This window comes from Melitaea cinxia, chromosome 14, assembly GCF_905220565.1.
Source record: "Melitaea cinxia chromosome 14, ilMelCinx1.1, whole genome shotgun sequence".
NCBI classification, from domain to species: domain Eukaryota; kingdom Metazoa; phylum Arthropoda; class Insecta; order Lepidoptera; family Nymphalidae; genus Melitaea; species Melitaea cinxia.
In genome coordinates, this window is record NC_059407.1 from 9,519,561 (window position 1) to 9,542,687 (window position 23,127).

Here is a 23,127-nt window from a genome sequence, read left to right on the forward strand (position 1 = left end):
CGATAGGCGAGAAATCGATTAGATTGTTTTCGGTATACATGCCTTCGGATGCTCCTGATAGTAGTGTCGAGTTTGTAAACTGTAAGGGGATTGCCAACTTGTTTAAAAATTATTTTAAAGTGACATCGCCCCTGGGACCTGCGTCGCGGGTGATCGATGCCGAGACCGTTACGACTATACCTATGAGTTTTTCTGCTAAGCAGGTAGAAGCTACTATTAAGAAAATGAACAGAGGTAGGTCTCCTGGTCATGACGGGCTCAGTATCGAGCATCTTAAGCATGCGGGGATCCATTTTTATAGTTTGCTAGTAATGTTTTATTCATTATGTTTAAAACATTCTTACCTACCAGCTGACATGATGAAAACAGTGGTGATCCCCTTAGTTAAGAATAAGACCCGAGATATTTCTGATAAGTAATCTGATAACTACAGGCCAATATCTCTGGCTACAGTACTTGCTAAGGTGTTGGACAGTCTGAAAGACCAAAATTTGGATCGATTTTTAAATATACACGACACGCAGTTTGGATTTGTGCCTAATCTTGTCGGAAAGTGGCATTTTGTGTCTAAAACAGACTGCCCAATACTACACGAGTAGAAAGACACCGGTGTATGCCTGTTTTTTAGACCTTTCAAAAGCCTTCGATCTAGTCGACGCGTACGACATATTATGGAGGAAACTCCGCGAGGCAGGTATACAATCCGAATTGATTTCTTTGCTGAAATTTTGGTATTTAAACCAAGAAAACTATGTGAAGTGGGGCGAAACCTTATCAGATACTTATCGGTTGGATTGCGGGGAGAGGCAGGGGGGGTATAACCTCACCTAAGCTTTTCAATTTGTGTGTAAATGAGCTGATTGTGGTACTCAGCAGTAGACAGCAGTAGTAATCTTAACTACGCAGATGACATGGTGCTGCTGGGTCCGTCAGCTGGCTTTATCAGGACGCTATTAAAAATTTGTGAAGAATACGCGGTAAAACATGGCCTAACGTACAATGTAAATAAAAATGAGTACATGGTTTTTGTGATCCGCAGGACAGGCAATTGACTACGAGTCAGTGTGAAAACTAAACGATGTTCAATTAAGACGGGTAGAACTTTTTAAATATCTAGGTCATTACATTTCCGAGGATTTCAGGGACCATGCTGACATAGAACGTAAACGAAGGGCACTTGCCGTTAGATGTAATATGCTGGCCCACAGGTATGCTCTCCTGTAGTGCGTCTGCAATGTTCACTGAAGCGAATACTGACTCCTTTTTCGCAATCTGGAGGAAACGGACCGCCTCTCTATTAAACAAGATGCGGCTCAGCTCTAACAAAATTCTGAAAATGTTCAGTGCTAAGCTTGCTGAGCCTATGCTTCAGCACTTTTTTTGGCGTAGTGGTGAGACAAGAAAGGTTAAGGCAAGTAAATTGGTAAATTGTTAAGAATTTTAATACATTATATGAATTTTTGTGAGTAATCGGGGGATAATAATAATAGATTGATCTGACTTCACAATTTTTTTTAGCGAAAGATAGGTTTGGTGCAATGTTGTGAAAGCGCTGCTTCAACATAACTCCAGGGAACGGAATATTTTATAGGAACTATGTTTAAAGTGTAAATTTTATTGTTACGATTGATAATCGACGTGAGGCTAAGTTTACTTTAATAGACGTCACTTCACAAGTTGCAATCAATTGTGGTTAGAGTTTTATCTTTTTACCACGCTTTTATTAGCTAGGGTTGTATGTATGTATGTAATGGAATCTTTGAGCATAATTTTCACCAATTTAGTATCAAGGACCGATGACAATGCAATTATTCAATAACAGTTTTCCAATATCCTTATTAGGACCGCCAGGATTAATAAATTCTATCGCGGATTCTCTGTGCGAAAAGCGTGGGGTGCTTGTATCTTGATAAATGTAACAATTATTCTTCTTGCAACTATCTATGTGCGGAAAGTTATAAAAACATAGTAAAAAATTATGAAAATATAGTAAAATACACTTCGCGTTTTTTACTCTGAATTGAATTATTCAATTTTATTATAATTTTATTTTGAAGTAATTAATTATGATTGAATGTTCGATCTTCTACTACTGTAATATAAACTCTTTGTAATTAAAAATTATTTTTACTGTTTAGTTCGATTAGCTATGAAAGCATGGTTTTTTAGTTTTTTTAAACTATAATTTATTTAAACAGATGGTCGACATGTAAAAAGGTAATTTTTTAATAATAAGTACCTATTGGCGGTTTAACAAGCACCATTAATCTATTCACCTAAAAAAACTCAGAACTCAGTCCTAGGTACAAAGATTCGCGTTGTGAATTTGCGTTCGTTCGGTTTATTGATTAAATAAAAGTAAGTAGTATCTTAAACACATTATTAATTTGATTTTATAACTGTACAAAGTTTTTTTTTCTCGTTGTTTTAAAAACAATACGATGATCTTGCTACAGACTAGGGTGGCGAGGTACTGCAGCCTGAAAGATACTTTTGTTTTCAATTTATTTTCACCTACCCTACTTTTGTTGTTTAAATTCTATATAGTACTAATATTTTAAATATTATATTTTAAATATTAGTAAAGTTTTTTTTTATGATTACAAGATATTTTTTTAATTTGGATGGATAGAAGCAGACAATGTTAAAAACTATAAATTCTAAAAATATAACATGAGAAAAAAAACAGGACCTTTAGTTTTATTAAAATTTAAAACTATTCGACCATGGTACCTACATAATGTTAGTTGCAATTGCTTAACTAAGAAAGTTATAATATTTTTTGGTAAGACAAGTATATTTGTGTACGTTTATAACTGGAACGATGTCGATGCTTGGCAAAGTAGCTTCGTGATATTCACGCATATAGTTAAAACTGGGTCATCAGCTCAGCCATGTTCCAGTAGTAGGTTTTCTGTTTGTCGGTTATATCTGTGTATACTCTTAATTAATACTAGCTTACAACGCCAATAGTTTAAATAAAAATATTGTAGTATTATATTATGTTTCTCATATTTCTGTTTAGAAATCCTGTTTTAGGTCTTGCTATATATTCTTCAATACTTTTTGAAATAAGTATATAACCTACCTATTTACTATACGTGTCTCAAAGATAGTGAAATAAATTATTTGCTTAGAATATACAAGTATAGATTTTGATACACTTTTAAAACAAGTACCTATCTAAAATACTGGATCCTTTCATCCATGTTAGAGCCGGAGTTTGCATGTATTATAATGGGAATATGAACCATATACAATAAATAGCTAATCTCCCACTATGTTTATGCTATATCTATAATATATATAAAAGCGAAAGGTCACTCATTCATCACGAAATTTTCGAAACTATAACACCTACAAACTTGAAATTTGGCAGGTAGGCTCTTTATAAGACGTAGGCATCCGCTAAGAACGGATTTTACGAAACTCGACCCCTAAGGGGGTAAAACGGGGGTTGGAAGTTTGTATGAAAGTCCTATGTTTTTGAAGTAAGAGACTTGAAATTTCAAATGTAAGCTCTATAGATGGTGAAAAGGTGTCCAAATTATGTATCTTTAGAAATCAACCCTTTTTTGGGGTTAAAACGGGGGATAGTAGGTTGGCTCATTGATCACGAAATCTCCGAAACTATAACAGTTATAAACTTGAAATTTGGCAGAAAGGCTTCTTATAGGGCGTAGACATCCGCTAAGAACGAATTTTACAAAATTCGACCCTTAAAGGGGTAAAACGGGGGTTGGAAGTTTGTATGAAAGTCCTATGTTTTTGAAGTAAGAGACTTGAAATTTAAAATTTATGCTCTATAGATGGTGAGAAGGTGTCCAAATAATGTGTCTTTAGAAAGCAACTCCCTTTTGGGGTTAAAACTGGGGATGGTAGATTGACTCACTCATCACGAAATCTCCGAAACTATAACAGCTACAAACTTGAAATTTGGCAGGTAGGTTTCTTATAGGGCGTAGACATTCGCTAAGAACGGGTTTTACAAAACTCAACCCTTAAGGGGATAAAACAGGGGTTAGAAGTTTGTATGAAAGTCCTATGTTTTTGAAGTAAGAGACTTAATATTTAAAATGTATGCTCTTTAAATTGTAGAAAGGTGACCAAATAATGTATCTTTAGAAATCCACTCTCTTTTGGAGTTAAAACGGGGGATGGTAGGTTGACTCACTCATCACGAAACCTTCGAAACTATAACAGCTACAAACTTGAAATTTGGTAGGTAGGTTCTTTATAGGGTTTAGACATCCGCTAAGAACTGATTTTACGAAAATCGACCCGTAAGGGTATAAAGCGGGGGTCGGAAGTTTGTATGAAAGTCTTATATTTTTGAAGTAAGAGACTTGAAATTTAAAATATATGCTCTATAGATGGTGAGGAAGTGTCCAAAAAATGCATCGTAATGTATATATATAAAAGAGAAAGGTCACTAACTCACTCATCACGAGAACTCAAAAACCGCTGGATGGTCTATCCATCGAGGTTGGACAAAGATAAAATTTGGCAGGGAGGTAGATTATAGTTAGCAGACGTCCGCTAAGAACGGATTTTACGATATTCCACCTCTGCCTGAAAATAAAACTAAAAATGTGGTGTATACAGAGGTTTTATAAAAATAACTATTAAATTATACTAAATGGTGCCTTTTAAAAAGTTACTCAGTTTGATAAGCATTTCAAGTGACTGAAATAAAAAAATAATTTGCGTTAAACATGTTAATAGTAATGCATATCTTTATAACCACGCGGACGTAGTCGCCGGCAACAGTTAGTGTATTATAAAACAAAGTCTCCAAAAGTGTATGTGATCGATTCGCTCAAAAGCTACTGAACAGATTTTCATGCGGTTTCACCATTGGAGAGAGGGCTCCACCATTGGCAAGAAGAAGGTTTACGGAACGGCTAAGCCGATTTTGATGAGAGTTTCACTGGAAGTTTGCCGGGAAAACTTTGTGACATACTATTTTCAACGCGGGCGAAGCCGCGGGCACAGCTAGTATTTATATATAAGTATTCCTTATTACTCAAACAACTGGGAACAGAAGACAAACCTGAGCGTATAATATTGAAAATCCCGTTTTTGAGTTTTTTGCTCTGTTGATCAAAAAACTCAAAAACGGGATTTGTTGATTGAGTATGTCCTCTAATCCTATGATGAGAATCATAGGATTCGCTTTTTTTATGGCAAAACAATGACCTAGTAGATACAGTATAATTGCCTCACATGTAAGCATTTAATACATTTGTAGAGGCAAGGCTCGATAATAAGGTAAACTTATAATATCTAAACAATGGGTGGTATAGCGTGATTCCCGTGTATAGCGTCTGCTCTCCGGGAAGTGGGAACGTAGGGAGCGTGCACGCGCATGCGCTGTGCGCCGCGACTCCGCGTTCAATCTGACCATGGCGGTATGACAACAGTCCTCGAGATTCGAGCTGGAGGCACTCGGCGAACGCGCCAGTATTAGTTTAGCTGCCTTGCCGCAAGACGCGCGCCGCTACAAGCCGGTGAGCTGTGCTAGTGATATCATCTATTAGAATAAACGCATAACGCTTCCCACCTCATATACCTATATGTGAGTATATATGTGAGTCTTTTTATATATTTTAAATGATTAATAATAATACTGATGTAATAAACATGCGAGCACACAAAAACACTGTTGTGTATATTTGTTAATTCTATTATAAATAAATAATTCAAATTAGTAATACATTGTTTAACACATATTTGTAAACATAAGTTGTAATAAATTATGGAAATGATTTTTGTCAGTTAATTTTTCTTTTCTGTTATTATAATATATAAGACAATGTGATATTTTTTGCGACATTTAATAACAAAAACCTTGGAAGCTGGCAAAGTATTAGTGTTATTACGGCTAAAAAGAATTTATAAGCCAGAGTTTGCCCCATGGCGACCCCTATTCAAACTGAAATGAGTTTTGGTACAGGACATTCACAAAGAGTTCAAAGGGAATTTAGTCTATTAATTTTATATATCTTGTATTTTTGTCGTCAATCTATGTTCAGATAAGGCGATTTATTAATATATTAATTTGTAACAACTAATTTTCAAGCGATAAACGTTATCAGTGTTAACATTTTCATGCAATTTCGTGATAAGACAACAGTCACAGTGGCTTGCACTGACCTTCGTCGAAAACAAAAACATACGATAATATTATGTTACCTGTACTCATACGTGTTTTCTTTAATTTGTCTATCGCGTCACACTAGATATGTATTTTATTGTATGATTTAGAAATAAAAATTGAAAACCATCAGCTTTAACAAATACCTTACTACTTAGTTCAATAAAGAATTTTAAAATCATAATCAAAAAGAAATATAAAAAGAGGAATAGATACTTATTATCTTGCTTCAGCCTGCAATATCCCACTGCTGGGCATAGGTCTCTTTCCCCATATAGGAGAAGGATCAGAGCTTAATCCACCTCACTGATATTCCCTACTATGAGTAACGATCGCTATCAGTGTACATGATAACAACCGAGAGCGACGGCCTAACGTACTCTCTGAGGCACTGAGGGGAGATCCACAAGAACTGCACAACACTCGAATGAAACATCTGAATCCTGAAACATCTGGACCCACCCCTCTCCTTACGTGAGATTGACACTGAATATAATAGAGATTGACGGGAAATAATAAACTGTTCAAGTATCTATACTCTAGTTAATTTATTCCAATAAAAAAATAAATTAATATCTGTTATATTTTATATTTTTTGGAGTTGATGTGAGATTTTCGATTTTCCACCTTCGGCTTAAATGAGATTTAGCGAGATTTCGTTGGACCCCATTTCCTACCATTCCGAGCTCACGTAATTAATGGATGTTCCTATGGCCAATACAAATGTTTGTCATGTGCGGAGATCGAACCCGCAACCACCAGCGCAACAGCCACAAACCAGTGCTGTGACCGTTGCGCCAACGCGTCGTCGTAGATACTTATTATCTGATTTTTAAGAAAAATTAACAAATTATTAAACATCAACTTTTGTTATTTTAAATAAATAAAAATAATCAAATACATACCTATACTGTTGAGTATTTTAAAAAGATTTCTATTTTATATTACACTTTTCTGCAATCTTCGGCAAAAAGCGTCTTCGGTGCGACAAAGCCAGTACTGCGGTCACCAACCCGCCTGTCCAGCGTGGTGACTATGGGCAAAACACATGAGTTCACGTTGTTTTTGGCGTAAACTTGTGGAGGCCTATGTCTGGCAGTGGACTGCATAGGCTGTAATGATTTCTGCAATCGTAATAGAGACATAAGAAACGATGACGTGTTTCAATAAGTCTCTCGGTGCTACTCGCTTCGATTGCTTCCCGAGTATCGAATATATACTTCCCAAATTACTTGACATAGGTATAAGTTATTTCGGCGTAAGAGTTGTAGCGTACTATTTTATTCCATACGGAATATCTAAAAAAAGTCAAAAATATTTTAGTTTTATCTTTTTCAATAAAAGACATTTAAGTATAACTAACTTTCTCAGTTCTTATTGTATTGTTAAGATTATTTATACCCATTATTAACACTTTTTTTATAGTACCTTTAAGGACCAGCTCAGTTAAATTAGGAGAAACTTGTCCCTAACCTTTCTGTATATTTCGTCACATATATCATCACTTTTTTCATCACTTTTTATAAAAAAACTAGTAGGTTTACCTAACAATAAGTACAAGTAGATAACCGTGAGGCCAATAACATTTCGCATGTCATTTCACTTTAGAATTCCCATCGTTTACAGAATGTCTTTTTGCTAACGTTTACACATTGTATACCATTTTGTGTACAGTTTTTACAGTGAATAAATTACTTATAAATTATGTAACTGAGCCGTTATTAACTTTTGCGCGATTCTAATCTAAATCTTTAATTAATTTTTTTAATAATTTTAATTAATTTTGACGATAGTGCATGTAAAACGAAAAGTGTGAGACTAAGATAAACTCAAGAACCAATTTGAACATATTATATATTTGTAAATTGACCTTCATTTTATGTTCTGCGTGATCAACTAGAATTCCGACTTCCTATTATTTAAACAAATTTTTATTTATAATTGCATTATCGCTTTAAATTACTGCGCCGGATAAGTCATTGTCATGACTGATGGTTGATGTAAACAAAGTTAAAATACAGAGTATTTTGTTCCTGAATGAAACATGAAATACTTAGATCATCCAGTAGTATACCTGACCTTAACAACTGAGGTAGGGCACAGCAGGAATTTCCTGCTCAAAATATGGAGCAGCCCGACTGGGGTAGTACCTCGACCTTACAGAAGATCACAGCAAAATAATACTGTTTTCAAGCAGTATTGTGTTCCTGTTGGTGAGTAAGGTGACCAGAGCTCCTGGGGGGTTGGGGATTGGGTCGGCAACGCGCTTGCGATGCTTCTGGTGTTGCAGGCGTCCATAAGCTACGGTAATCGCTTACCATCAGGTGAGCCGTACGCTTGTTTGCCGACCTAGTAACATAAAAAAAAAAAAAAAAAAAAAAAACCTATCAAATTTTTAACATCTAAACTTTGACCCAATGTCTCCAACTTTATATTTTGTAAGAATAAGAGCGGAATAATGTCCTTACTTATTTAACTGCGGTATAAGTAAACCAAAAGTAAAGAGAATTACGTTCCTTTGCCCTAATTAAACGAAAGGCTTTTAACGAAAATAAAATTAGTACAAAGGTGCATATAAAATAGCCTCTGTTTATTCTAATACGACGGTAATATATGTTAGGTGTTGCCACATAGAAAAAATATTTTTTTAAATATTTTTACTTATTTATAATACTCATTAAAAGAAACAACATAAAAAAATAAAATAAAATGAAAGATGTACAAAGGCGATCTTATCGCTGAAAGAGCGATCTCTTCCAGACAACCTTTGGGTATAGGACACGAAATAGAAACGGCAGTTAGGAAGTAAACAAACGATTGGTGTGCAATTTAGAATACTCGAACAAAATACTAATAGACAATACATAATAATATGATAATAATAATAAACATACATAATACTTACATATATAAAATACACACATAAATATATATACACATAATAAATATATATTATACAGATGTAGGCGATCATGACGTACTTAGTGACAAATAATGTAGTTTAAGAGCCATTTCACAATTTTACGCTCTGCAAGTTTAGGTAAATTTGGTCGCATCGCGCGAGTCGTACGAGCCGCGCGATCTTTGTGCTAGTACGTATAGTGTGACAACCAAAAGACCATCGTGATCATTTTCTGATGTATAATAAAAATTATAAATATGGTATAAAATGTTTTTTACATAATTAATTTGTTAAAAATTTCAAGTATGTTATATAACAACAGTCAATAAATTTAAAATAAAATTAAAAAAATCAATTTTATGAAACAATTTTTTTAAATTGATTTAGTTTTTTCAGTTTACGAATGAATCTAATATTTACGATATGAATAAAAAAGCATTTAATGACATCGACACCGACAAACATATTAATTAACAAATAACAAGACAAACAGATTGAAATGCCTATTTGTATTGATAGTGTGAGAAAAGAAAATTAAATTATACATTGGTTTACAGAAATTATCATTATATTATTTTACAGTCATTTTCGTAATATGTTTATTTTATTTATATTTTATTATGAAAGTATCAAATGCGTTTTATCCGCTATAACAACAGGCGCTTGGCGCGTGTGAGCGAAAGAGACGGCTGTGCAGAATTTGGCGTGGACCTTACCTCTAAGAGCGCTAGCGCTCGACTGATTTACCGGGCTTGATGCGTGGCAATATATACTATCTTTTTATTATTTAATATAAAATGTATTAAAAATAATTACATCTTTTAATTATTTTTTTTGTATTCCTTAATGATGTAAGTTTACTTTGATGAAGATAGTTCGTTAAAATTTCTTAGTTTTCTAAGAGAAATATCGCTTTTAAAATTGTACTTATTTGGAAAATATTCGTAACTTTAAATTTTTTTTATCGTTTAATAGAGATACAAATGGAATAAAAATCTATGATAGTGGACAACAAAATTATATTCCACATATTATGATATTTTTTTAAAATGGTTTCAACGTAGAGGTTATTGAAAAGTAGGACTTCAAAGTATACATTGCGACCGTTTACCCAGGGAGGAGGCTGATGAAAAGGTTAATAATTTTATACACATAATATAAATGAAAATTCTGATCTGACTATGGACTACAACAAAGGTTGCTCTATTATATTTCAAGAATATAAATTACATTATTGCATCCAACACTGAGATTAACGACGTCAAAATATTACAATTTCGCGGATTGTTACCGATTTTTGTGAAATGGCTCTTAAGGTATTTTTTGAAGGAGAAGAGAGATTGAGCTATTTGATTAATTTTTACAATTTATAGCGATTCTACTATTGCGTAATTATCTCCGTGTTATTGTACATGCATAATATATATAAATGAAACTATTGTAATAATAGTTGATGGTGACGTAATGGCATTGTAGAAACAATTTTGGTTCGGATACGTGTTAATCCTACTAATGTGTTATCTAGAGCTAAATGATAACTGAAGTTAATAGAAGTCTTCTTTTTGTTGGTCAATAAGTTGATGTCTATAGGTGTTATTATAATTCATCTTGTTAATTTAAATGCAATAAGAGTGAAACGTCGTTCTTTACACATAATTATACATATATTTATAACAACGAATAGATTATTTCGTGTGTTTTTGTGTTAAATGAAGTAAACAGCACATTTTTAAAAATGACATTATGGTGGTTTGCTATATCTACTTATGAAATATGAACGTATCTGCGAGCAGAGTGACGTCAGCTATGGAGCAGGTCACGCGCTATTCTCGCGGGTCGAGTTTTATTACGATAATAATATGTTTTCTTCCCTTACATTAGAATAATTTTACCACGCTATTTTAAATGATACGAAACAAACGGTTTTATTGTGGTAGATGGTAGCTGTAGATATTTGTCTGTAGATTATAAATTACTAGCTCCATTGGAGTACTTTTTCAGGCGCTGACTGAAACATTGAAAAGTAAATATCTCGTTATCTTTTAAACTATAACAAGCAAAGTTTAAAAAGACCAATATTGTCCTTTTATTGTCGCATAAACACTTTGGGGGTAATTAGTTTCTTAGATATATTTCTTAGATGTATAATTAACAGTGAAAAATCTTGCAGTCATCGGTATATGTGACAAAAATAACATACAAAATTCAAACATCACTTACATATATGACTTAAAAATGGCTGTACCTACCGACCTATAAAAGAACTATGATTTTATTCTTATTATATGAAAAAGACGTATGACCTATTGACATCTCTTATTGAGTTTTAAACACTACTTATAGTCTTTATACACCTAGATAAATAAGGCCTAAAGTACCTATTTGCTCGTTCGAATGTTCATGCATATTCTCTGAAGTCAATATCTTCTGTCCCGATTTAATGTAATTTTTTTTGAAGAAGAAGATTGTATGCCATTTTGATCTGCATTTTTGTTTTTGAAAAATTCTTTTGAAAGCTTTTGAAAAATCGAAACAAATAAATATGCTAAGAATAAATAGAACAATTAGGATTATTTATTTATTTTTATAAAGGTTTTTCAACGATAGGGTTCAATTATTCAGAAAAACAGCTTATGGTGAACTCGTGAGTCATAGAATAACCCAGCGCTTACATAAAAGAACTTTGTTCTATCGTTACAACAACAAAAAAGATTAACAATAAAATAAATTAAATATCAAAAAACCAAAGAAACAGCAAAAGCATTTATAAAGTAAAGCAACTTAAGAATGTAGATCCCGTCAACGAGTGTATTACAAAAGTGTTAAATAAAATTAAGAAACTTAGAGCGTAAAGTGACAATTGTAATTACTTTCTAGAACCACTTAACGAATTTTGGCAAATTGGAGAAACGTGTCCACAAACATGTCGATACTACAGCAACTGTCTAGTTAATTGTAGTTCGTAATTAGTCGACTCATGATTCATTTTGACGAAGTTTGGTTTTAAATGGGCCTATTGTGAAGGTGTTTATTTTGCGTTTAGGTCTAACCAGGCTTTGTCAAGGTACACATACATATATTAATTTCTAAGAGCAAATTAGGCACAGTAACTAAATTTTTATGATTTTATACAGCACAATCCGATCTGATCGAAGATGAGGATGTTCTAATGATGTCATGTAGAAATGGCTTATTATAAGCGAATTATCAGTGCCATTCGGACAGCCAAGGCACTTAAAATTATTATTGGAAGTAATTACGCGCGTTGTCTATTATAATAAAAATGTTAACTTATTCGAATATGTTGTTCTTAAAAATAATTCTTTTACTATGTATATTTTATATATTAACCATTTAAAATGCCTAAGAAATATTCAGTAAGCACTGAAATTAAAAATAAAGCAATGAAACATTGCATTTCAAGGTTTTGGAATAAACATTTCAGTCAGATACAAAACCATGAATGGTAGTAGTAGGTAGGTATACCTGGTGTTGCATAAATATTAAACGGCAAAGTAGGTCAAGAGGTGGTGTGACGACTCGTTCACACCCTGAACGAATGGTTAAAATTAGGAACGTAATTAGCCATTAGCGGTAGTAAATATAAGTTGTATATTTACGTTTGAGTTCAACTTAAGTACATTGTTTTTTGTTAATTTAAAAAATTGTTATCGAAAAATACAGTGTTTTGCTAGTCATTTACTTTCACTAAAATGGAAATAACGAGGCTAAAAAGGATCGTATATTAAGTGCGTTCTAAATGGGAAGAAACACTAATGGAAATACAAGATTGTCTATGCTAACCCTTCTAAGATGAAAGTTTGCACGTTTATCGCTGAGAGGACCCCCTTTGATGCTGCGTCGGAATTACAAAACATTTCCCTAACCACAAATAGCAGGTATTGAGATTGTTAAGATCGATCGAATGAGATCTAATTTCGGTTTAATTTTGAGAAGCATTGGCGTTAAAAACACTAAGTAAATCGAATTTTTTTCACACCTGGACTCTGGAATTTGGATTTATATCGTTTATCTCTATATGGAGTAGGTTGTGTTTTCATATTTAGACGTTCTTAAATACCAGACAGACTTAATTTTTGATACCATCTAAAATCAGTCAGTTCAATTATGAGCGACTCAGAAGGTACAAAAGTTAACTTTATCTTGACGACTTTGTCACTAGGTATGTGCTTAGTTCTTGTCTTGTGTATCTGGGGGCACGGTAGTGCCCCCGCCAAGACGAGCCAAAAAAAAAAAAAAACGAAAAGCACTACCTATCTTTTCTCGAAGCGCTTCGTCGTTTTTTTGAACCCTCATAACTTGGGTTTGGATTATACCAGATAAACCAAATTATCAGGATATGATTTCAATAGTGAACTAAATAAACATATAAAGTTTCAATTGCATAGCTCTTATACTTTAGATTTTATTGATATCTAAAAAACCCCGATTTCGTCACTCACTGATGATCATCAAAATTCTTAGAGTACTTCCTGAAGTCCCAGAAAGCTGAAATTTGGTATGTAAGCTAGTATTAGTACACAAACAACAAAAAAATTCTAAAACTTGGAACTTTTACCCCCCAACCCCTTAAACTAGGGGGTGGAAGTTTGTATGAGACTTCCGCAAATTTTGATGCTAGAGGTCTGAAAACTGATATAGGGACTCCTTGTTACTCCTTGTTATAAATAATAATAAAAAAATACATAAAAAATAAAAATCGGTTATTAGTTTGTGTCGAAAATTTACATTTTGTAATTTTGCTATTTAGGTTTTGGCGGAGGTTACCGTTTGCATATCAGTTCAACATAAAATCAAAAACAGCGTGCTTAAGCCGAATATGGTGACGATTGGATAATATTTACGGTATAAAATGTGTCGGAGGTAAAATGCAGCTATAATATCGTCATAAGCAACTTACAAAAAGAAGTGAAATCCCACCAAAAACATTTTCATGTAAAATGTTGCCAAGACGAGATCTTGGCTGAGCTTGGCTGTTTCGTTACTACCGGCTGCCGATGTTGTTGATGACGACTTTCCTATCTCATTTATATATACATATATATATAATTTCTCTTTTTATTTTTATTTGTATTATATGTATCTCAATTATTCTTCTTCTTTTTATTTTTTGTATAACAGAAAAGTAATAAACAGTGAATAAATTTTTCATCTTACGCCCACGTGACGGTAGCGAAACGGCCAAGCCACATATTTTGACTAAGGTGTAGGGTTTGTGAAGTTAGGGCTTGTAGAGTTAGGGTGTGTAGAGTTAGGGCGTGTAGAGTTAGAAGCTTGGCTCTACATGAGATCTGATAACTTTTTGACAGTGCGAGCCATATGATCTCGTCTTGGCAACATTTTACATGAAAATGTTTTTGGTGGGATAATATATTCAAAAACGTCCTGGCGTAATAGGTAGGTACCTATGTCTTTACGTAGAAACAATCTAAGTAATAAATAGGTTTTCTAGTCTTAATTAAATAAAGTTATAAATGCGTAGCTATATTAAGGCTTAATTCACATAAAATTTTATTGAAATTTCTTTCAACATTTCAATGGTGTCAATTTGTACCATGACAAATGACATGGCATTGTACAAATTGTGTATTTGTTAACATTTCCATATTTTTTTTTTACCTACATTATAAAAAGGAACACCTATATAGTTGTTTTGATCTTTAAGAATGACAGTTTCTTAAACAAAATAAATATACGCAGCGCGTTACTATAATTTGTTGTTTCTTTAAATTATTATTATTTAATCCAGTGTACGTTGAATAATATACTGTCATGAACTTGTCAATAACTAATAATGCTAGTAGCCAATAAACATGATTACAATTTTTAGCAATAGGTATATTAGGCATTTTCTTATTTATTAAATTACCTACGTTATTCAAAAACATTTTTAAGTTTTTAAATTTTTTACAAAGCAAATATTTATTTTGTTCCATGGTTGTCTAAACCTGTTTTTAACCCACTTCAAAAAAGGAGGAGGTTGTCAATTCGACTGTGTTTTTTTATGTTTCGAATACGATTTCGATTTTTTTAAATCGATAGCTGATGCTTTTTATGTAGTTCAATTTAAATTTGATCGAGTTCTGCTGAGTACATTTTGACTTATGTCTAATAATTCGTATTGACTTATTTGACTATTTTTTCGGTCGATATAATTGAAGTAGCTTTTTTTTCATTTGCAAGCAACGCAATTATTACAATTATAGATATCATAAATAATTTGTTAATAAAATAGTTTTGAATTATATACGACCTTCACTCTTAAGTGGTAGGTCAAATGATTGAGTCTAGATTTATTAGACACCCACTATTTAGAACACCCACAGCGATTTCTGCGCAGGTCTAATAGAAAAATTTTCATTCGGCAAATTAGCTGATAATTTTGCTGTAACAATTTAGTCCTCAAGGTTAAAATTCTAAAACAGGATCGCTATCATTTTATTTATATGCTTCAATGAATTACATTGATATTGTTGAAATAAAGGAAATTATTATGTTTTTATCGTTAGTTAAAGTCGTAGGTAAATTAACAAATAGTATTTAACAATATTTTTATTATGATTTACGTCAATGTTAAGATATTTATGTTCATCATTAAAATTATAACTAAAGCGTTAATAAAATATCTTTAACATATTGTTTTCTAATGTAGTCCTCCCGTGACCATGGTTGCTGTAATGTAAAGTTATCGAAACGTCGGGCATCTAAAAAACTTAATAAACCGCGAGTTAGTCCCTTAGTCGCCTCTTACGACACCCACGGGAAAAGAGGGGGTGGCTATATTCTTACTGCCGTAACCACACAGCAAAATAACGTAGATAAAGGTAGGTTATACGACAGAACGTTGTAACAGTGGGGCTGTTCCACCACTTGCCGAAAAAAAGCAATGATTCGTTACCTGAATTATTGCAGTATCCAACCGATAACATTTTATATCGGTTTCACCATCGAATTTCCCAGTAAATTAATTCGTTACTTTATCGTTACTTTACTAAACTTAAAATCTGTCTGGTAAATTTTATAAAGTTGAACCAGAATTTATTTAGCGTTTTGAAATTCAACTAAAAAATATTACGAAACTAAATTACATAAAATAATTAAAAATACAAAAATAAAACTTTTTTGAAAAATAAAAACAACATATTTTATATAAAACTGTCTAAGTTTAATATATTATACTGTTAGCTATGGCCGCGACTTCGTCCGCGTGGAATTTAATAAAATAGTTACTATTCAGTATGTATTTATAAAAAAAAAAGTTAAAATAAAAGTAGCCTAGGTTACACTTTATTACATCATATCCTTTTCATCATCTATACAGCTATCTGCCAGTGAAAGTTCCGTCAAAATCGGTTCAGCCGTTTCAAGGATTTGCCGGAACAAACAGACAGTCAGACAAAATTATCATAAAATGTTATTTTGGTACATGTGTCGTTTATACATTCATATGCATTTAGTAAAAAGCTATTATTATATTTATATTTTGTTTTAATATTATATACATATGAATTTAGTAAAAAGGGGTAATTTTAATTTTATAAACAGATACTCCAATTTTATTTATTTGTATAGATTAACACGTACACACCATATATAAATATATGTATATATTCCTTGACTGTTAGCTATCAATACAAGCTAGAGACGAGGATGAATCTCAGCTGATATTTACGGATACAGAATCTGATGTAGTAAAATGTTCATTCGACAAGGTCGGTGATGTAATTGCCGCTTTTAGCGCAAAACTAAGACGCAACCAAACTAACTTGTCAATAATGCTTACATGTAGACGACTGTTTGATCGTTTTCGTATGACATCATATTAAAGTTATGCTATTTTGCGTTTGTTACCTTGGGTTTTTAGGCTATCAAAATAATCACTAACTGTTAATAATCCCAAATAAAGCAATAGTTACAAAAATAGGCAATTAAGTATATATGTATATGTTGTATAGAGATAAAAAACATTAAAAATTATCTGATTAGAATAGCGCAAGCCGAAGGGAATTCGTGGTCCAGAACGGCAAGATCTAAAAGGCTTATTCAGGCAGGTGTATCTTTGGTAAAAAAAAATCTAAACTTTTCAATAAGCGTAATGTTCAAAAAGTTTAAAACGAGGATATCGAGGGTTGCAAATGACAAACGTTCTTGGAACGAAGTTACTTACGGCAGGCTTGACATTTGGCTGGGCGAACGAACTGAAAAAAATGTGATGTTAAATAAAACCGTAAGAAACATATATAACGGAAGTGACGCAATATCAGTCTCACGACTGTATAATATGACGTTTGTAAAACTAAAATATTTTAAACTTTTTAAAATTATTTATGTAATTTTATACTGTCGACAAAAATAAACAGACATGTTTTTTATTTCAATTAATAGTTTAAATTATTATTATTATTTTGTTTGATTTATTTTATTTTACGGTATTTATTATTTTATAAAATACTAAACTTCCTAAATACTTTTATGTACCTAATTAATAACCAATCAACAAAAAAAAAAAAAAAAATCAAGAACTAAAAAATATAGGTATATAAAATTCAACATTTTTTTCAAATTTTGTTGCTTCTATACTACATCATCATATATCCGAAGGAACTTCGATCCTACCTGGTGTCCCATGTCACCACATAATTTTCATAACCTTTTTTGTATGTCTTGCCTGATAACTTAAAGTGACACTGTATAAAATATTGCAATTAAAGGTCTAGTTGAAACGTTGGATTCATGCTTGGTTTGGAAAACAATGGACGGTTAGCGTAACATGGTTTCAGATTCACTCTTAATTCTATACATAATACAATAAACAATGCATTATATATACTTCTACCTATGTACGTATATGATGTTTAAAAATTCTTTTAGGCCTACCTGATTAAAGTAGGTAATTTTTATGTACATTTGATTTGGACATAAAATGATAAAATATAAATTTAATATTTTATTTAACTAAGTTCTAATTGATACAATTAAAAAAGGTAGGTAAAATATTGTGTTAATATCATATAAATTAAATGAAGGTAAAACTATAAATAATAATATAATCTTCGGTGCGACAAAGCCAGCCCTGCGGTCACCAACCCGCCTGCCCAGCGTGGTGACTATGGGCAACACACATGAGTACGCGCCATTTTTGGCGCGAACTTATGGAGGCCTATGTCCAGTAGTGGACTGCGATAGTTTGAAGTGAAAACTATAAAATGTATAAATAAAATATATATGTGACATACACATACGTTTGTCTGTTCTTAAGGTAAACTAATGCCTGTGTTGTTATGTAATAAACGAACTATACGTTTTTTTTTAAATAAATTGACACAATACATACACAAATACTACATCCACTCGTTATGGGAATCGAACCCACAGCCCTGAAATAGAAAGGAGTCACTGCTATGTTAAGTGCAATGAGCCAATCACTATACATATTTATCAGTTATACCTACACTTGTTTAAAATATTTATATTTTTTCAGTCGCAACAATGTCTGAAGATAACGCGAAGGCCGTGGAACAAGTGACACAGGAAGTGAAGGACGTCGAGCTGGAGAATGGAACGGCTCCGGGATCAGCCAACGGAACGCCGAGCAAGAATGACGACAGTGTCATACCATTTAAGGTAAATGTTTTAAGTAGGTACCCAAAAACATAACCACTATTCTTCACTCCACTACCCTATCTATTTACTGATTTGTAATGTATAAATTGTCGACGAAATAGACTAATTAATATACGCAATCCAATAAGTGCATGAAAAACAGAGGCTCTAAATTTTGTCTTAATAATTTTTGTAAAAATAGTTAAATATTTTAGTTAGTGTTGATTTCAATATTGCAGCAATATACTTATAAAATCTTCTTTAACTTTTTAATATAATAAAATGAAGTCTATAAAAAACAAAGAACTATGACTTTTTTAAAGTTCAATTTAAGCTTCAAAAGTAATTGCAATTGAGTTTATCACTTTTAAAGACAGTGGTTTTTTAACCGACTTCAAAAAAGGAGGAGGTTTCTCAGTTAGACCGTATATGTATATTTTTTTTAAGTGTTCGCGGATAACTTCGCCGTTTGTGAATCCATTTTGATGATTTTGTTAGTGTATCTGTCCCATAGGTTTAATATCCCATTGGTGGTACCATGATAAGGAAACCAGGATCTGATGATGGCATCTCAGAAAAATCTATTTACGTTGTATTTGTATATTGTTGATGTAATTGAAGGCATTTTTTTTTGTTTGCTAGCAAACACATTTAGGTATACAACATGGTCGACAAACAAATGTACAGCTCACCTTCTTTATTTCTTCTGAACATCGTTTATGCAGTAGCAATAAGTCGAGGTGTGGGTAAACTTAACTCGATTCGTGACTGGTGCACAGAGCTCGTCCTTGAGTAAAAAGTCATTATCTGATTTTACATAGGCAGGTGTTTCATTGTACCAGAAAATAGTTATATGAAAGAAATGTGATATATGAAATACGATAAATTCACCGTTTTTAATGTAATATTTATATTCGTGTTATACCTATTTCCGTCCCTTTACAAATTATAGTATTAATAAATATTATTATATTAATAAGTATTAATAAATAAATGTTCTTTGATTTTTAGGATGCTTATTAGTATTAATAAATAAATATTCTTTGATTTTTAGGATGCTTTTAAGATGTTCTCCAAGTTCGGAGATCCGAAGTCAGATGGTAAACAAATTACCCTGTCACAAAGTGATAAATGGATGAAGCAAGCTAAAGTGATCGACGGAAAGAAAATCACTACAACGGACACTGCCATTCACTTTAAAAAACTTAAATCAGTGAAGCTTGGTATTGATGATTACCAAAAGTTCTTAGAAGACCTGGCTAAGAGCAAGAAGGTAGAGTTAGAAGAGATAAAGACAAAATTGACAACCTGTGGACAACCTGGCGTATCAACTCACGTAAGTTTGGGCATTCATATCTATTGTTATTTAAAAACGTAAATGGAGTTGTTATCTCATTTTAATGATTGTTCCAAATATGAAAAGTAGACAGCTTGCTACTTGCCCTCAAAAATAAACCATAGCAACGCTGATAATAATTTTTGTGTAATATATTTGGAGACATATACTTACTCTACTATATATAACTACTCTGCTACTACTATGAATTTTTTACATGTATCTCAAACTATAATGGTGGAGAACATCATAACTTACAGTTTACACATACAATATTACATGACCGTTTTGTAATCTTCAAGCTTCAAATAGACATAAATAGATGAATAGACATACTTTATTCAACGTTCAACTTGCAGTAGTACTGTAGTAGAATAGCAATATTAATCGCCCTGAAATTATTTTATTTTTTCAATTACAGTTGACGAAGTCTGCCGCTGCTGCTGCGACCGTTGATAGATTGACAGATACGACCAAATACACCGGCTCTCACAAACAACGATTTGACGAAACCGGCAAAGGCAAGGGGATAGCCGGAAGAAAAGATCTCGTCGACAGTTCCGGCTACGTCACCGGATACCAGCACAAGGATACATATAATAAGCATTAGCCGTATTTATATTATCCGTTTTATTTACCTACCTAGGTTTTAAACGATTTCTTATGGGTGAAATTCTGTCACATGAACCTTGAAATGATCAGGCCCCTAATATTAAAGTAATAGTTATGCTGTGAAAAGTGATTATAGAGATTAAAACAAACATTAAAGAATTAGGAACATGAGCCTGACAAAAATGTTACGTGCCTTTAATTTATATACTTATATCTTATTTTCGATGTTTTTATCAACGTACGTTTTGTATTTCAGATATAACATTCCTTTTAACGTAATAAATTATTGAATAATAAATTAGAGTTTAAGATACTGCTGTTTGAATGTCTTCTATAAACGTCTAGTCGTGGTTAGTTTAGATTCTTTAATAAAGAAATAATTATAAATATGTTCAAAAATCTTTACAAAAAAATATAAGGGTACCTCAAACGCACGTTCTATTTTCATATAAATTAAAATAAAAAACTATACAAAATTTCTTACAGTAGGTAAACTATCTACAATAATAATAATATTTTTAAAAATATATTATAATTTGCAACAGCCCTTATGGTTCGGCTACTTGCATCGATTCGTTTTAGCACTCAAAAATGTGGACATTGTGGATATATTTATTTACCATCGTCGGATGTATCATTAATGATCCGATTGGTTCAGAGTTTCAGGCAGGTTTTAATGCGATGAGGCTATTTATAAATAAAATGTTGCTATTTGCTATACTCTATTTAAATTTCAAGTGCAAAGTACACTCACTTTTAATCAAAATATATTGAAATTGATAAAATCGATGAAACTATTTCAAATTATATTTCGAATTTCACTCTTTTAAGATGCAAGGACATTGTTATGTATATGAGAAACAGTTTAAATTGGGTGAGAGCAAAACTATTTGTCTACAGATACACACAAGCACTAAGTAAAGAGACCTATTAGGAGTTTCGGACTGACGTTTGAGCGTGTAACCGCATATCAATTAAAATGTTCATTACACCTACATTAATGTTTAGCGCAATTAGTTTTATTTATTTATTAATATTGAATATTTGCATATTTGTATTTTAATTCAAACAAATTTAGTGTATCTCTGGCAAAAAAAAAAAAAAAATTAAAGCATGAATGTAACTTGTTTTTGTTTAAGCAATAAAATAAATATTGTGGAAAAAAAACGATTATTTTTAACCCTTTAAAAATTACTCAAAAAAAAAATTAAATTACAATTAAAACTCTCATAACTTAGAAGCCAAATATTTATTGTGTCTATAATGATGAAAACAAGTGAAACTTATTTAGATACTTTTAAGCCTAGTTCCTATATTCGAGATACGAAAGGAAGAACGAAACGTTCAGTTTTGAACATATCGTGTTCGAAATATAATGTTTTGTGATTAAAACGAATAGTTTTTAAATACAGGGACCACGCTTCAATCGTCTTAAATATAATTATCGAAATAATGTGTGTAATAAAGTTACAGTAAAAATCTTCGTAATAAAACCAAATTGAATTTAATCACAATTTAATCATAAAACATATTTTTATCAGATGTAATATGTCATATTTTATATTACATTGTTCTTAAAGTAGTATATTGTAGATAATTTGTAATAAAAAAAAAGTGGAGAAAGTAGAGACTAAAATTCGATATATATCAACATAACATGCACAAAAAATTATGTGAAAGTTATGTTATATATTTTAAATGAAAACCAGTATCTTTAAAAATATAAATAAGTATATGCTAATACATAAAAACGATATATTTTAAATTAGTAGCTTAATATTTAATTGGCCTGTCGAAAATAATCACACTTTAACTGATAGATTTTCTCTTTAAATAGAAACGAAAAATAATGAAGAAATTTATCTTATATTAAAATCGTCTGGGTATTTTATGTTGACCAGGAAAAGAGTGGAGGGCAAACTAGCCGTAAAATTGGAATTATTGTCATAACAACAGGAAATAAGTTTAATTGCTTTTGTGAAGAGCAAAAATCCTAATTTAATTCATTATCAGCTCTTGGCAGCGTATTCTATAGTACGAAACATTTTCTTTCTTAAGCCCAGTTTTTATATTCCAAAAACGAATCGTTTTGTTTTTCATTTCAAACACGTTTTAAATTAACGGTTAGTGAATAAAACGAATCGTTTCTTGAATATAGTAATCAGCTATAAGAGCTAGTTAATAATCCTTTATTTTAAGTAGAAGGTATTTATGGTAAGACGTTATATCTCCTACCCTATTAGCCTTTATTCTATCTAGAGTGTAGACAAATCGATTGTTGATTTTTTTTTTGTCTTTGATAAATACGTTAAAATATGGTATGTATAGTGCTATGTATCGTACTTCGATAGCGTAAGATAGATAAGCGTTACGCCAAAAAGGTACCTACCTCAAAAAGAAAAGTGCCTTCGAAAATACCCGCGGCCCAGGACTATTCAAGAGCTAAGGTAGGCAGGAAACAGTTCAACCATATTTTTACCGTATTTTATTTTCTTT

At 32.0% G+C, this 23,127-nt stretch overlaps 1 protein-coding gene and 1 pseudogene across 1 annotated transcript; both read left to right on the forward strand.

The window, feature by feature from the left end:
• The first annotated feature begins 38 nt into the window (after positions 1–38).
• Positions 39–5,540, forward strand: LOC123659380 (annotated as a pseudogene).
• Positions 5,396–21,798, forward strand: LOC123659846 (tubulin polymerization-promoting protein homolog). The gene is made up of 4 exons (XM_045595012.1): positions 5,396–5,578; positions 18,562–18,704; positions 19,738–20,019; positions 20,441–21,798. The coding sequence occupies exons 2-4, from the start codon at positions 18,570–18,572 to the stop codon at positions 20,627–20,629; spliced, it is 606 nt and encodes a 201-aa protein (XP_045450968.1). The 5' UTR covers positions 5,396–5,578; positions 18,562–18,569; the 3' UTR covers positions 20,630–21,798.
• The last annotated feature ends 1,329 nt before the right edge of the window (positions 21,799–23,127 follow it).

What these genes read in the sequence shown, in the direction of transcription:
- LOC123659846 (XM_045595012.1), top strand. Translation starts at nt 18,570, where the DNA reads ATGTCTGAAGATAACGCGAAGGCCGTGGAACAAGTGACACAGGAAGTG. An exon ending in ACAGTGTCATACCATTTAAG is followed by an intron (nt 18,705 to 19,737) that starts GTAAATGTTTTA and finishes TTTGATTTTTAG; the next exon opens with GATGCTTTTAAGATGTTCTC. An exon ending in AACCTGGCGTATCAACTCAC is followed by an intron (nt 20,020 to 20,440) that starts GTAAGTTTGGGC and finishes TTTCAATTACAG; the next exon opens with TTGACGAAGTCTGCCGCTGC.